Source organism: Podarcis gaigeae (assembly GCF_964106915.1).
Source record: "Podarcis gaigeae genome assembly, chromosome: 11".
In the NCBI taxonomy this organism is placed as follows: Eukaryota; Metazoa; Chordata; class Lepidosauria; order Squamata; family Lacertidae; genus Podarcis; species Podarcis gaigeae.
The window spans coordinates 30,224,630-30,241,144 of NC_139687.1; the positions used below are offsets into that span (position 1 = coordinate 30,224,630).

Consider the following 16,515-nt stretch of genomic DNA (forward strand, 5'->3'; position numbering starts at 1 on the left):
CTTCCTACTTCTTTTATTTTATTTTTTCAAGTGGGTGGGAAACATACAAAATACTAGTATTTGATTCAACAGAACAATCATTCAGCAAAACCCATCAACAGAAATGTTACAGTGTCATATGGACATAACCTAGTGTCCTTCCTGCGCAACAGTCTCCTAGCAACCACAGGCTTGAGGATGATCTGAAACATGCCTATCTTAAAAACCTGCTTACAAATAACATCCTTTCTCTGGTACTGAACCTGGCTACTATGTGCATCTCTAACAATAAAGCTATCTAGGTAAGGAAGCAAACCAAAGATTAATGAGGCTCTGTGTTGGAACACTGGAATACATGGAAATCAAAGAAGCAATTTTGAAATTCAATTTACAGAGAAAAATCCATTTTTTAAAAAATACCATACCATATGCAAGCAATTTTGCTACTTTGTCTTATGTGGAGAGTTTGCCTCTGAAAAATGAAACCAGTTTAAATGCCCAAAATATAAACCTGGCAACTTTGCTCATGACACTTTCCATCACCTTTGGCCTAAAGTAGCCACTGATTCATGCAACACAGTAAGCCAAACTATGGTTTAAGAAGACTGTGTGAATATGCAGGCACCCAGACAGGAGTGTGCAGCCATTTTGCTCCTCCCCCATTTTTTCTACTGTTGCACAATGGGGAGCTAAGCTCCTCATGGTTAGTGTGGAGAGAGCTTAACCATGACGCACAAAGCCGAACCTTTGATTAGCTCAGTGTGATACAGCAGTAAAAGAACCAGAGTGGAGCAAAGCAGCTGTGAGCATCTTCCCCCACCAAGCCAACACATTTGCATGGTCTTCCTAAGCCACAGCGTGTTTTGCCGTGTTGTGCAAACCAGCTCATTATCAGTGAAAAGTTAAGACCTAAGAAATGATGCCCTCCTCTAACAATATGTACTGCAATTTACTTTGTGTCATGACATGATCAAACTTTGTGTCTCCCCAAGCCCTTTCTACATCATTGGCAGGGGCAAAGAGTCACCCAGGGGCGTGAGACAAGCTGTACTAAATTGTGGTGGAGGAGAAACTCAGCGGCAGGCTGCCATGTTTTCTGTAGCAGCTAGTTTTGCTCTCAGCCCCAGAGGTAGGTTTGTAGTTCCTAAAGAAATATTCCTAATAGAATTACGGAAATAATAAATTTAAAATGATTAAAGAATAAAGGAAGGCTATATAGCCTCTGGACTCGTGAGATATGGAGACAAGGAATGGAGGCAGCCCCACAGCTGACATACTGTGTTGACTGGCAGAACAACTTCCAGTTTACTTGAAAAACATGCAAAAGAAGAAGCTCTTCCCTTTCTCAGCCACATGCTTTCTTGTGGTAAATGAGCTGCCATTTCAAGATCCAAGGCTTTACATTTTAGTCTTGTTATACAACAACAGCACTTATAATATGTATACATTATAAAAGTTTTATAAAATGTAAGTAGTTTTGTTTGGATGGGTGCTTCATTCAATATTTCCCTGACATTTTTAAGTAATTGGTGATTCAATAGCTACAGAACCAAGACCACACAAACATTCCCAATTGTACCACTTACATGCTTTTCTTCAAACCCAAATACGCCAACAGGAGAGTCATTTGGTGGAATAGTGACAGTCACTTGCACATCCTCCCCTAATCGGGCACCACCTGTCACTCTGACTAAAGTGACAGTGAATATCTCTAAAAACTCAACAAGGTCATCATCTATGATGGTGATCTCTATCACTCCTGTCACCTGGAAAAACAAAACAAAACTCTATGAAATAGGTGACATATATCATTATATGATGAGCATGCTGCGACTTAGACAATACAATCAGTGAATGGCACCCTGCCATAAATCCAAACACAGAGAGTATACAGTCCTTGTTGAAACCAACAAGTGTATGTACCAGGTGCTTTAAAAAATCCTAAAGGAAGATTAAACATTCTGCACTGACCTTTGAAACCTGTATAAAACTGTGTTTGCTTTTGGGGTACATTTTTACGTTGCTATATTCCCTATGTCTATTCCCATAGACATAGGGAATATGCAGGGGGCCTTTCAAATCCCTTTCAAATCTTCCATACAAATTGCACATGAAGAATGAAAAGCTGTGAATATGTGAAGGATGATGCTGTGCCTGTGTTCTATTTTGTTTTTTAAAGAGAGGAAACGTGACGGGCATGTGATGGGACTGTCACATGATTAACTGCATTCATCATGTGAAGAACATAGTCATGAAAACATAGAAACTAAGGAGTACAAGATGATCTAAAATGTTGTGAATTTTTGCATCAGCATACTCCATACTTCTCCATCAGCAAATGTTAGGTTCCCGGATGACGGCGTGAAGTCTTCCAGGCTAGCAGTGGCAGGTGTGGCTTCCCAATACAGATTTACTGATCCAAATTTTCCTGCCCCTCGAGCAACTGGTAGCTTCAGAACATTATCTGGTGGAGGAACTTCAAAGCCAGCTACCATTCCACTCATATCCTGGAAAGAAAGCAGTATTTTAAATTCAGCTTGGGACAGTTATTCAGAGCACTATAATGATTTCATTTCTGACATAGAAAAGCCGGGATATCAAACCATGGTTTGAAGTTGGTTTTAAAATCTGGCATGTTCCAAGCCTAGCAGCCGTAGCTTTCCTGGTTCAGATGAAACAGGAAACAATGGTTATTTATAGATTTTCTTGTTTAATTGTAGGCCTGCTCCCATGTTACACTGTACAAGCTATCTCTGCACATGTACAAGTGTTTGTGTGAAAAAGCATACACTTGTTGATTTTTACATGTCAACTGCTGAGTGCATAGGTGCACAGACTATACACTTGCTGAATGCTGCATGTGAATAATTGTATGACTGCACAGCTCAGCTATTTGGGGACACAGACTGTGAACTCAAATGTACTCGTGACTTGGGCAAAAGGTAGAACAAAGAGGTCGCATGTGTGGTTGAAAGGCTAGTGCAGAGGTGATCAATGTGGGGACCTCCAGATGTTGAACTCCAGCTCCCATCAGCCCCAGACAACATGACCAATGATCAGGGATGATGAAAGAAACATCTGTGGGACACCACACTGGCATCCCCATGGCAAGTGATATCTCAGCTTCTTAAGCTGAGATATAAAATGCCCCAATCAGCCCAACCATCTACAAACAAAGTCAGTTTCAGATTACTGAGACCAAGAATAACGACAGCATGGGGGCATTGACATTTTTCAGTTTGTTCTCACCTTGGCAGCACTGAAATAAAATATTCCTCTAGGATCATCATTCTCTTCAATTGTTATCTCAGCTATTTCTAAGCCAAGTCTTTTCACACTTGGCCCTCCGCCAGTAAGGGATGAGTCCAGCAACTGTACACTGCTAATATTGATTACAAATATCTCCTGTAATTCTGGAATGTTATCCTGTCGGGGTGGAAATGACAAATGGAAAGGTGGAATGTGAATCTCTCAAATACTGGGGCTGTAACAAAATGGACACACTCTTCCCCCATTCTTTTGCCTATGAAAATATTGCATTGCAATTGCATCTTATTATTGTATATGTAAATTGCCCTTGCAAAGTATAAAGGCCCCATCACACTTATATAGAGATAGCATTTTGGCCATAGTACTTGACTCTAGGCCTAGTTCAGTGGTTCCCAATTAGCTAAGTACTGCGGACCCCCTGTTTTTCAAAAGCCAAGCCATGGACCCCCTACTTTTGGCAATTTTGATATCTCTGTGGTAGTTTTTGTTGTGAATGCTGCCACAGACCCCCTGAGTGGGTTATGTAAACTCCCTTGGGTCCACAGACCACCAGTTCAGAACCACTGGCCTAGTTCATACATCACCTCAGTCCAGTCTCAGTGAGCAGAAACCAAGGCGGTAATCCTATGCATGGGAGTAAGCGCTATCAAACAGAGTGGAAACTATTTCTGAGTAATCACTGCAGCATGAAAATCTCAGCAGTTATAAACCATACATTCAAAGCACATTGATTCTCCCAAAGAATCCTGGGGATGGCAGTTTACCCCTCAAAGAGCTATAATTCCCAGGATTCTCTGAGGGAAGTCATGTGCTTTAAATATATGGTGTTTACAAAGTCTAGGACTCCAAACAGTAATGGGTGCCCTGACCCAACTGTAAACAAGAATTGGGCAGCTGGTTTAGGAGTCCAGTCAAATAAATTAGAATAAACATTTTCTTCTATTTTGAGCTTTGTAAACCTGGCTGAATTTTAGAACGTGTGTTATCAAAGTGCATCTTGAGAACATAGGATTGTATCCCATATTAGTCATAAAATTAAGGGTATGGCTAATTGTGTTCTGTTAATTTCAATGGGCCTGCTCTGAGCAGAACTTGTTTAGATGCAATCTGTAGGGCACTGATTGTGAACTTTGTTTCCCATCATGGCCTCATGCATCACAATGCATCCTCCCACACTCTTATCACATGTGCTTCATGTACAAATGAAGTAGATCAACAGAGCACAGACAGAGGCGGCAGCTGTGGAGTAACAAGCAACAGAAGTGAATTTGCCTATTTGCTAGATGATCTGGCATGATGCATCTTTTGCCAGTCATCAGAACTGTCATTTACTAGGCCCAGGAATGTGGGTAGAGTTTGGCTGCTTAGTCACATCAACCATGGAGAGCTACATGAGTGAAGGAAAAAGATATATTAAAATACTCACTGGCAAAATGACTACATTTACTGAAGCCATTGTCACGTTCGCTGGCATAATAATGGTCTTGTTTTCCAACCTATAATCCTCATTTTCACTGGCTTGATTGACAAGCGGGATTGAAAAAATGGGCTGGGGGATCAACTGCACACTGATATCACCAGCAAATCCTTGTTCTCTAAGAACATGTAAAGTAACAATGGTGGGTTTCTCTGAAAAGATTGGAGAAAAAACTTGTAATAAAGTTTTAAAATATTTATTTATTTATTTATTTATTTATTTATTTATTTATTTATTTATTGTTACATTTATATTCCACCCTTTCTTCAAAGAGCTAAAGGTGGCACACACACAACACACCTGTCAAGTAGGTTATGATGAGAGACATTAGCTGGCCCAAAGTCACTCAGTGGGCTTCATGACAGAGGGGTGATTAAAACCCTGGTCCCCTAAGTCCTACTCCAGCTCTCTACCATTACCCCACATTGGATCTCTTACCCAACATGTCTTTGATATAATTTCTGAAACAGAATAAATTTATTTTCTTCTAGTTCAGTGAGTTACAACTGCAGTGGAAGCATTTCTTGGAGGTGAGGGAAAATGATCGAAATCTGGGGCTAGTAGCACTTTACAATTCAAAGCTATATTGGTCAGTAAAGCAAACTGAGTGCCGCAACCCCAGAGTTGTTCGTGACTGGACTTAACTGTCAGGGGTCCTTTACCTTTACCTTTTTATCGGTACATTTGATTCAACTCAGTTTTATTCTGGTTGGTCCTTACAAGAACCAAGTAACTAAGAAGTGGTGCCAGAGTTTGATTCCACCATGCTCCAGCCCCTTTTCTGTTTGTGTCATATGCTTCAGATTGTAAGCCTAAAACAGGGACTGCCTTATCCCAGGCTGTTCTGGAGTTTTCTTCAGCTGAAGAGTGGCATTAAAATGAATACAACAATATATTTACTTAAAATAAAACAACAGTTGAAATAACAGAACACACTGTGATGCAATGAATCAGCAACAAATGTTGGGATCTGCCTTGCTTTGCTCCCTTTCATTATATCACAACTTGAAAAGCATCCAGCGGGGCTAACTGAACAGCAACGACTCATTCAATAAATTACATTTAAAAAACTGCATCAACAGGGCCAAGGAAATCTGCCCAATCTGGACATGACTGAAAGCAAATTTAGATGGCTAAAACACGCGAGGCCAAGCCCTGTGCTACAGCAGAGGGTGGAAATATTTTGCAAAGCAAGCCTCTTAAGGTGTTTTGTACTCGGGCACAAGTACAAAATGCACACATGGAGAATGCAGAGATAATACTGTACATTCTCTTTTTAAAATATACGGATCTCACTGCTATATCACTGCATCTCAAAGGTGTGGGGTTTTTTAAGTCATTTGGCAGAAAAAAATACTAAGAGGACTATCTTAACTTTTCCCGTCTGCCAGTGAACAGGAGCACCAGTAGATAGTGGGCTCCACCACTGTGGAAGCCTCGGCTGCACCAAGGTGAGCTGACAGCTATGGCCAGCATTTTCCCCACAGATGAAAGTCCCCAAACTTTCTGAGGCAAGGAAGGGGCAGGTTGATGGCAACTTTGGGTCCTCAGGCTCTCCTCAGGGCTGATGTAGTGAGGACAAGGGAAGCAACAGCTGGCACAAGCCAATAGGTGGATGTACTTCTTTCTTCCCGGCCCCCAATCAAGACTGCTCTGTAAAGCTGAACTGTTCTCATAAAGAGATCTGGAAATATTTTTAATTACCTGCCCATCACCAGCAGGTCCCAGGATGGGTTACAGCAATTTAAATGTTGATATTAAAACTGGTTAAAACAAATTACCATCACAGGAAAATGTGCTTTTCACAGGAGGATCACAGAATTGACTCACCTTCAGGTTCCGCTACTTTAACAAAGAGAGAGTCTGTATGCCATCCTACTGTGCCGTAAGGAATGTCATTAGGCAAAATGGAAAGTACAGCTTTTGCTCTGTTTGGATCAATGGTGGCTCCAATTTTGGGATCCAGAACTCCCATAGTGCTGACACGAGTAAGAGTTATAATCACAGTCTCTGCAACTTCAGGAATGACATCTGCAAGGACTGTTAAGGTGATTGTGGACAAGGCTTGACCTTCCGAAAATGTAATCTAAAGATTTTGAGGAGGAAATATTTAAAAGAATGTTTTAAAAGTAGCCTAGGATAAAACATTGATTCAGAAACTGTAGATTGAATTCAACTAAGATCTACTCAGAGTAGATCCATTGAAATGAATAGGCTTAAATTAGGCATGTTGCAGATTGTACATTTGCTCATGCAAGAAGTAGTTCATGATTTAGGCTGGTTTGTTCATATCCCATATGGTCTCATGCCCCTCAGGAGCTCATAATGGCTGCATTTGCTCACAATGGAAACCAAAGTGCATTTCAAATGACCAAGTCATTATCCATGACATCATAAATCAATATAAGAAAACTTTTTCTCCTGTTAATCTGTCAGCAAACATGATTTTTAGTGCTTACATATGCAACTTAGTAATTAATTAGATTACTTGTATACTAGTAATTAGAGCTTTACACATTTTCTGCAGCTAATATTCAGCTTGACAAAATACGTACCACCCCTGAAGTTGGAAATATATCGTTACTGCTCCCATGGGCCTCCCACTGTACTGTAACACGCCCATAGGTACTTATTAAGCGTTCAACATTCAAGGTGATCAAAGTGTCCTTTTCCATTTCTTCTACTTGTTTAAATAAAGAATTCTAAAAAATGTACAAATGAAATAGAAAAGCATGTGAGCAACTTCAACAGGAATGCATAAAAAGGTTACAGCTAAGTAGCATGGGGGGACGGACGGACTTGATTCTTCATATTTAATTTCCAAATCAATATATAAGGAGTTTTACATACACATTAACTTCATGTTTTAAAATAGTCCAAGTTCTCATATGTTTCAGGAAAGGCGTGTTCTCCTTCATGGAGAGCACGTGTTGCGGTGGGGGCCGCCAGGACACTCCAAAGTTGTGGGGCGGGCTAATTGACTGTTGGCCACTGATGCAATTGGGCTTCCCTTGTTGTTGGGAAGAAGTTAATGTTGCCATTTGTTGATTGACAGCCAGAAATGCTTAAACTCCTTGTATGAGGCTAGGGCTTCCTCTTTTTGCCCGTGCATCGGATTGCCCATCCCCCCCTCCCTAGAACTAGGGTTGTTCGCTTTGACCTTGCTATGCCTGTCATGGGGTCATCTGCTTTTGGGGCAGGGGCCCGGTAGGAATTTTGTCCATCTGGCTGATTGGCTGGGGCCATTTGGTTTTTGCCTACTGCATAGCAAATTGTCACAACTTGTAAGGTTGCAGTTAGGCATTGGTTTATGGTTTGGTTGGTTGAGGGGCATGGATTGGCTGTGCCTGCCTCTCTAATGCTGCTGCTGCAAGGGATTCCGTTAAAGGAATCGGGGGCTAACTATTGCTTGTCCACCCTGTCAAGGGGGCTCAGGCCACTGCAAGAGCTCCTGGCTGCATTTGGGGAGGGCTGAGGGCAGGTTCCCTGCTCCGTCGCTACCCCCAAGTGTATTGCCCTTTTCTGACTTTCACAGGCGTGCAGAATGTCAGTCTGTCCCCCACGGTGGGGGCAGATAGTCGCAACCAATGCCTAAGCAACCACTCACATGTTTGTATTTTAATAAAGTTGTGGCCAAAATTATGCCAAAAACCTTAAACAAAAAGATTTGGTGTGATGTGTGAGTTATTGGGGTGGCCCTGGGGACCTCCACACGCAACTAGCATAGAGCAGCAACTAGAATGGTGGACTTGGACTAGAGACCTGGGTCTGAGCCCCTCTTAGCAGTGAAGCTCAGTGGGTGATATTGGGCAAGCTATTCTCTCTCAGACCAACTAACCTCACAGGTTTGTTCTGTAGATAAAATTAAGGGAGATGGAATCCACATACATACCCTAAGCTAAGAGGTGCAAATGCAGTAAATTTAATTTCATGTATTATTATAATTTGTTCCATTGTAAGCTAAGCGAATTACATGATAAAAAGCTCCAAGTTACAGTGAATAACATGGTGGGCTATTTTGCAAGGGGGAACTATTTAGACATGATTTTATGTAGCCTTACATCTAACATACTTATTTTCATCCATATAAAGAAGGTGTGGATAATAATAATGCATCAGAATAATAGATCTAAGTATTCACGTTGCTCTGATATTGGTCTACTGCAAATATATTCTAATATAACTCAATAACCTGGGCAAAAGCAACAACTCCATGGGCATCATCATTTGGTGGTATAATTATGGTAACATAACCATTAGGACCAATTTCTGCACCACCCTTTGGATTTTTCAGCCATACTCGAAAAAATTCTTCTTCCTCCGGGATTGTGTCATCAAAGATATTGATTGCTATCACAGCTTCTTGATCTCCAGGTTCAAATATCAGTTCACCTGAACTAGCATAAAAACACATATAGAGAGCATAATTATAATTAAAGACTAGTTATCCAAGACAACCATAGCAAAAAAATGGGTTTGTCATGCAAAAATAATGTATCATAGACCATAATAATTAAAAGGTACAAATCTGACTCCTAAGTTTTCAGTTACCATTTGTTGTATTTTATGTAGCATTACAAGAAACATATTACTCATACATACTTTAAGCAAACAATTTATATTGTATTTTCTTCCTCTTTTGAGCCAGCATGTAGTAGGGATGGTTATGAGTAGAACACACCTTAACTTTAAACTCCTTTGAACTCAAGAAGACGGAGGAGGTGTTTTTTTACTGGATTGAGCAATACATCAGATTAATAAAGACTTTTACCTCTAGGGTGAGGGCGACAGAGGTCTCCCAACAGCTCTCAGAACCCCTTATTAAATGGCAGTCCCCAGGATTCACTGGGGGGAACCATTTCTGTATAAAATGGTATGAGACTGTTTTAAATGTATAATGCAGATGAGGCTTCTATCCTGACTATTTTGGCTCCTACTACAGCATGTCTGTTTACTTCCCTTTCCCTGCCTACTCTATCCTGGGTTTCTACATAGCTCCACAGATAGTATTCTCAGTGACTGATTTGTACAAAGCTTTCTGACTATAGCATGTTCACTAGATATTCAAAGGGTCAGAACTGATGTGCAGATTATAGGATCATATAAGGGTCCCATAAAGTTAAAGCAAAGGGAAGAGAAAGAAGATTGTGGATATAAAAGTTGTTTTAGACATTACAACCAAAACTAGACAGGAAAACTCATTCCGTCTGCTTGTAAGTCAATGGATAAAATCAGGAACCTACCTCGGTATAAAATCTGATTGGTTGGAGACTGCAGTCAGCTCATAAACATAGGAGTAGGATTCTGCAGACAAGACAATTAGACTTTTGTTGGAATTAAGAGACACTACACTGACAGTGGTGAAATGATTGGCAGAAGGGGCTTCCAGCAATGGAGAGAACTGGTTTTTTTCTGAGTTCCAAGAATACAGAGCTGATTTATCCTTGCTAGCAAAGAGCAAATGGCCTGCATCAAGAAACAGAAAAAGGAAAGAACTTTAGAGGGACAAATTTAAAATATTTATGTTGAAAGAAAAGAAGAGCTAGTTGGTTAGTTTGCTTTCAATGTTTGTTACATCTAAGCATCTGCTTAACATTTAATTCCTCTTTATATTTTTACTTCAAGTAAAGTTTTCAACTTATTTTTTAGAATATGAAAAATAAAGTTTAGAAAAGAATGGTTTACAACTATAACAAAATGCTTGCTCTGCCTAGATAAAATTGCTTTAGCAATTAACATTACTTCTGTCTCATCAACTCTTTTTATTTTCCTGTATAATATTGACATTTCATTTTGATTTCATAGGAAGATTGTTTCCTGCATTAAATTATTTGCTTCTTCTAAACCTGGCATCAATATCCTTCAGTATATTAGTTTCATGTTCGTGTTCATGCAACTCCATGATACTACACAGAGCTAGTATGCCATACAGAGAAAATACGGTAATATCAGCAACAAAACAACAAAAACATGCCCATTAAGTATCCTTCTAGATTCAGACCTTCAATCACCTTTTGACACCAGAATAAATGTATCCCAATCATTTTCCTGCATATGTACACTGAGAAGCCATGGCCAACTGCAACATCTCTCGGCGTGCATGTGCAGCAAAAAGGAATATTTGTGCTATTTATACATGATGTTGCCATGTATATGCTTTTTCCAACAAGGAGATGATACAAAGTGTTGGGAAAGCACTTTGTAGAAGCCAGCTGTAAGAGGACCTTCTCCCCACACCAACCAAAAAACCCACATACCTACACCTGAGGGTGGAACAAAAGTATGGATTTCATTTACAGCTTTTATAAAAAGGGACTGAAAATGCCTGAATGAAGGTTGTCCTGTCTCCCACACAAAAACTTCACATGTATTGTTGGGCCCTGTGGAGAAAAGAAGAGGAAGAGCATAAGCTTGCATGCAAATATTTTAACCAGATTATCAGGTAATTATTTGTACAGTGACTAGCACCATAGTACCTGAAAGTATTTATTTTATGTATCTCAGGAAAAGCAAAAGTATGATATAACTAGAACCACAGATGGGACCAACTTCTGGGATTTTATTTATTAATTTCTCCCTAAGTGAAAGTATTTGATAAAGATTTTTTAAAAAATTAAGAATCAAATAAAATGTAGAAATCAAAATAATTGTAAATTACTAGCTTCTGATGTGCTTCTTGAAAAAATATCTGCTGCACATTTGATCATTGCTAGCCATCCTGAGTTCCTTTTGAAGGAAGAACAAGATAGAAGAAATAATATTACTATTACCATTTTTTATTATTCAATATCATAAGTGCACCTTACATTGGCAAGGACAAGCTTTTTATATAATAAAGAGGCCATAGAAACATTTTCTTGATAAGAGTCATAAAGAAATAATTTCCGTTCCCATTTCATGTTTCTATTTCCATAGTAACAGCTGAATCTTAATGTATTTCTGTCAAACAGCTCTTGTTTGTATGAATACCTTTTGCAAAAATTAGGTAGATGTCAGATCCAGAAATGAAGGCTTTGACTCTTGCTATGCCATTGATTGGCAGTTCATGAAACTTTCTAAATTTGTTATCTGACCACTGGTATAAAAGAGGAGCATGTGAGATGTCTGATGGAGCCACAACTAGATATGTAGTGCCTCCCCTTGAGAAAAGATCCACGCTTAGAACTCCATTCACCGAGAGCTGATGATGGAATCTAAAGATGCCATTATCCCAGAGGAAAATCTGTGGAAAATGAGGGGAGAAGAAAACACCTCTTGTTACAGCTCAGACTATACACAAAGAAATCAGAAGTCATGTTAAAATGTCATTAAGCCCAACATTAAGTCATTAAGAGCCAGTGTGGTGTAGTGGTTAGAGTGTTGCACTAGGACCTGGGAGATCAGGGTTCATAATCTTCATTTAACCATGAAGTACACTGGGTGAACTTGGTCCAGGTACTCACTCACTCTCAACTTAGCATTCCTCACAGAATCATTGCTGTGAGCATAAAAAGGGCACAAGGTAAAGTATGTATGGCACATTGAGATATAAATGTAATAAAGATATGAAATACTGGCATGGTGTTTATTTAGGATATGAAAAATCAGGATATGCCTCTTGTAAGTCACACCCTCAAAATGAGCTTGAGGTTGACTGATCAACTGAAGCATTCATGAAAGTATCAGAAACAAATGCAGTACTTACAAACAGAAAGCTATGATAGGGTACATGTAAGCCCAATACAACCCAAATTTGTAATTTATTATTATTATAATTATATATTATATATTTATATATAATATATATAATTGATATATAATTATAAATTTGTAACTTATTATTATTATAGAACAAGCAGTTTAGTCAGTAAGCAAAGAAGCACCTCTGACAACTCCAGAATAATATAGCTTATTTTAGCTATATTTATTCTAGCTATATTTATTGGTGTGCTTTAGAAATCTTGTTTATGAAAATATATAGTAAGCATCTGCAGTCAATTTACAAATTATTGAACAACGACAGAAATTACCCCCATCTTCTGACTTCAATTACATCAAATTGAATTTGGTGCATTATTTCTACTCAGATGCTCAAACCATTCAGAATGCTGCAAAAGTTCTGAATACGTTGATCTCAAACAGTCTAAAGAACAAGCACACATTACACAGGAAGAATAAGGAAGGTCTTTCAACCTGGAGAGAATTGGATTCAGGGATACAACTTGCAATAACCAAGTAGTGGTTTTGGTCCAAACTGAAAAACTTTATATCACTGCTATCCGGCACAAAGATGGTCTGGATCTGCAAGGCAAAAAAAGATTTATCAAATTTAGGGAATTAACACGCATGTAATTTATTTAATATTGTACTATAATGTAGCGAATGGAGAAGAACAGAAGGCAAGAGGCAGGCGGGCAGGGTCCCAATGAAATTTTAAAGACCCAGGTCTGCCACTGAAGAGAGGATGGGAACAAATACAAAATAGGTAGCTGTCATTTCCTCCATTATGCCTAATTGCTGCTTGGGGCTTGATTTAAATTTGGGAAACAAGGGGGGAATTCCCCTTACTCCAGCCCAGTTTGGACCCCCTTCCAACTATATGACAACTATCACAGGAAAGCATGCTGAGAGTGAATGCACTCCACCAAATCTATGTAAGTATATTGGGTTTAAAAAACTTTTGGATGAGCTAAAAACGTTACCTGTAGCATCTGGAATCCAGGGGTGAAGGAGTACACAGTATTGTTAGAAGGTCTATCTTGTTTCATTCCACCATGAGTAATTATTAGGTAGGAAGCGCCATTGATTTGAAATGCCATGCATTGATGAGGATTCGCAATACTAAAATCCTAAGGGGGGGGGGGAATTATGGCGTCAATGACTTAAGCACTTTTAGTACCATGCATGAACAATTGTTTTAAAACAAAAACATTTATTTAATGTTATATTAAGGTGAGATGAAGGCAGGTTCCAAAGGAGATTCTCTGTACGTAAGAAGAGAATGTTGGATCAGGTCAAAGGTCCATCTAGATCATCATTCTGTTCTCACAGCTGTCAACCAGCATGCAGTAATGGTTGGTGAGGCAGAGCAGAGTTGCTCACCTGCTTTTCCAACACAGAATTACTGCCAGTTGCTGAGAGGGAGGGGTACAAGGTGCAGAGAGCTAAGCACAGTGCAGGTGCACTGGCAGAGCCAATCCAACATTCCTGCCACTGTGCTCGCACCACACTGAGCTCTCAGTGCCTTGTGCCTTAGCTTCTCAGGAACCAGCAGTGGTGCTTGATGTTGAGAAAGCAGGTGAGCAGCTCTGCCCTGCCTGCCCTGCCCCACCAACTGGCAACACTTCAAGCCCGTAGAGATCCAGGTTCGAGAAGCCTGTGGCCCAGCAGATGTTGTTGGACACTGGCTCCCTGTTACTGTTGTTGCAATATTTTGTATGTCCTGAAACAGTGCTAATAGTAATCTGGATTATTCCCGAGTGCTGTTATTTCCATTTTATTTTCACATGGGAACACTTGGTTTTATAACAGTGTGTATATACCTCAACAGGAACGAAAACTCCCCGCCACTGGAATATTGAAGAATTTACAGCTGGGTGCGTCCGCAACAATATGCCATAGAGAGAGTCCCCTGCTGCAATGAAGCACCAACTGGATATTGGTTCTTCTGCAAAACTTTGTAAGATGGACAACACACTTAATCCACCTTCTGCAACAAGAATAAAATATGCACCAGTTACTGTGTGGATTGGCAGGAAAAAAAAGAAAGAGAAACCCATATTATAGAAGTGAGGGCCTCATCTCAAACGCAAAAGAAGAAAAAGCAGAGAAAACAGTGATAGATTTACAGCCAGTGACATTGGTCAAGTCAGCTCCTGGGTACAACTTAGTTCTCCTTGTTTTATTAGGCCAATTTGTAATATGTGATTTTAAAAAACCTACTCATGAATTGACTTACTTATCCCAAATGCAGTATCAGACTGTGTTTCCCATTCCACACTCACTGATGTGTTCATCCCATTGCTCCGGGATATTTTCAAGTAGACTGTAGTGTTGGCTTCTTCAATTATGAGAGAATTTGTCCTAAAAGTTATGGAGACCATTACTAAAGTAAAGAAATTAATGTCCTTCATAAGACTAGGGTATGGAGGGCCTTCACGAAACAAGGATCTGAGGCCTGTTCCATCCTCCAAATTCAATCCTCCAAACCATGGGATTGGGTACATTAAGTGTGAAAAGATTCACTAGGTCCAGCAGTTACGGAGTCTGACTGGAATATAATACAGTGGAACCTTGATTTTTGAGTGTCTCAGAAGCCGAATGTTTCGGAACCCAAACACTGAAAACCTGGAAGTAATTGCTTCCATTTTTTAATGCACCTTGGAAGTTGAACGGCTTCTGCTGTGTGTTTTTCCATTTTCTCATTGCTGACAGTCCTTTGTGCCTCGGTTGTGGAACGCGTTTCGGAAATCGAACAGTCTTCCAGAACAGATTACGTTCGACAATCGAGGTTCCACTGTACTTACAATAGGGATGACAAAATTCATTTGCACTAACATGAAAGAAAATCACTATAAGGTTTTATATTATTTATTTCACCCCAAATAAGATAATTAACACATATGTTTACATATATAGTAGATATACTCTGCTGTGCAAACTGTCCTGGGTGGGGTGGGAATTGCGACTCAGATTTGAAGGTCCCATGAGCAGCTCTGCTCATGTAATGTTTGTGATGGAGAGGGAGGGGACCATTTTTTCTGATTCCTCTTTCCCTTGACGCCCCCTATGCCACAAGGAAAGCTGTGGGAGGTGGTACAGGCTGGGAATCAGCAAAAAAAAAACCCTTTCCCCCTTCCTCCTGTGGGAACTTCCTCTGGATTTCATTATTTTCCTCAAACGGAAGGAGCACGCCTGTTCATGCAAGGGATATTCCGGATCCCACCCTGTAAATGCAATTAATAAAATGACAAACTATGAAGTGCCATAACTCCCATCATCTTACGTTGGGTCTTCTAAGGTATTTTTATGAAAATAGAATCATTCTTTAGTAAACAGATTCATGGACATCTACAAAAAAAAGTTAGATGCAAAACGCTGGTAGAATCCGAAGACATCTACTATTAAAGAATAGATTATCAAGGTATGTTAGCTAGCACGATTGTCTAAAGTAAGTGAAATTTATGCATTAGGAGGTAATAAACAGAACATAGTTGTTTTTGTTAAGAGCTGACAACAGTTAATTGAGTTATGAAAATGAAAAATATGTAATGATATCAGTGCTTATAGTGTATTTAATGATATATCTTAGATATGTTTGACTTATGGGTTTATAAGCATCTACATTTATCAGTATTTTAACATAATTTTTTAAAAATGAATAATTGAACCAACATAAAATGCAGGGCAATATCCTATCCACAAACAAACAAAAAGTGGCATTTACTGTGATGGCATTGCTGGTGTACCTATTTGAAACTGGGAAGATACTGAAAAGTCCCAATGGGGCTTGATTCTGCAACACTGTGATAAAAGTTTCTACTCTTGTGCCCAGTCTGGCTCCACCTGTTGGACTGAACAGGGTAACAACAAAATGTTCATCCATTTCTGGTTCAGTATCTAGTATGGCAGTTATATGCAAAGTCTGTAAGAGAAAACAAATGTATAAAGTGAAATTATTGCATAGACAATGACAGTGAATTTTTGAAACAGAAAGTAGATAGATGCCAACTTCACCATATTATATTGGAACTGTTCTACACATAATAAAATGGCGGACTTCTGGACTGTAACATTTCAGACAATGAAAT

At 39.5% G+C, this 16,515-nt stretch overlaps 1 protein-coding gene across 5 annotated transcripts in view; it reads right to left on the minus strand.

Annotated features, from left to right (window-relative positions):
* ADGRV1 (adhesion G protein-coupled receptor V1) overlaps positions 1–16,515 on the minus strand; it is a 232,105-nt gene that overhangs the window by 134,825 nt on the left and 80,765 nt on the right. For all 5 annotated transcript variants that reach the window (XM_083703064.1, XM_083703065.1, XM_083703067.1 and 2 more), the window contains 15 exons: positions 16,174–16,349; positions 14,664–14,788; positions 14,248–14,414; positions 13,408–13,554; positions 12,899–13,006; positions 11,696–11,948; positions 10,984–11,106; positions 9,970–10,192; positions 8,919–9,123; positions 7,282–7,428; positions 6,557–6,812; positions 4,676–4,878; positions 3,229–3,405; positions 2,304–2,486; positions 1,566–1,745 (listed from right to left, as the gene is read on the minus strand). In XM_083703064.1, the coding sequence (XP_083559190.1) occupies positions 1,566–1,745; positions 2,304–2,486; positions 3,229–3,405; positions 4,676–4,878; positions 6,557–6,812; positions 7,282–7,428; positions 8,919–9,123; positions 9,970–10,192; positions 10,984–11,106; positions 11,696–11,948; positions 12,899–13,006; positions 13,408–13,554; positions 14,248–14,414; positions 14,664–14,788; positions 16,174–16,349 (2,673 nt within the window). The remainder of the gene's footprint in view (positions 1–1,565; positions 1,746–2,303; positions 2,487–3,228; positions 3,406–4,675; positions 4,879–6,556; positions 6,813–7,281; positions 7,429–8,918; positions 9,124–9,969; positions 10,193–10,983; positions 11,107–11,695; positions 11,949–12,898; positions 13,007–13,407; positions 13,555–14,247; positions 14,415–14,663; positions 14,789–16,173; positions 16,350–16,515) is intronic.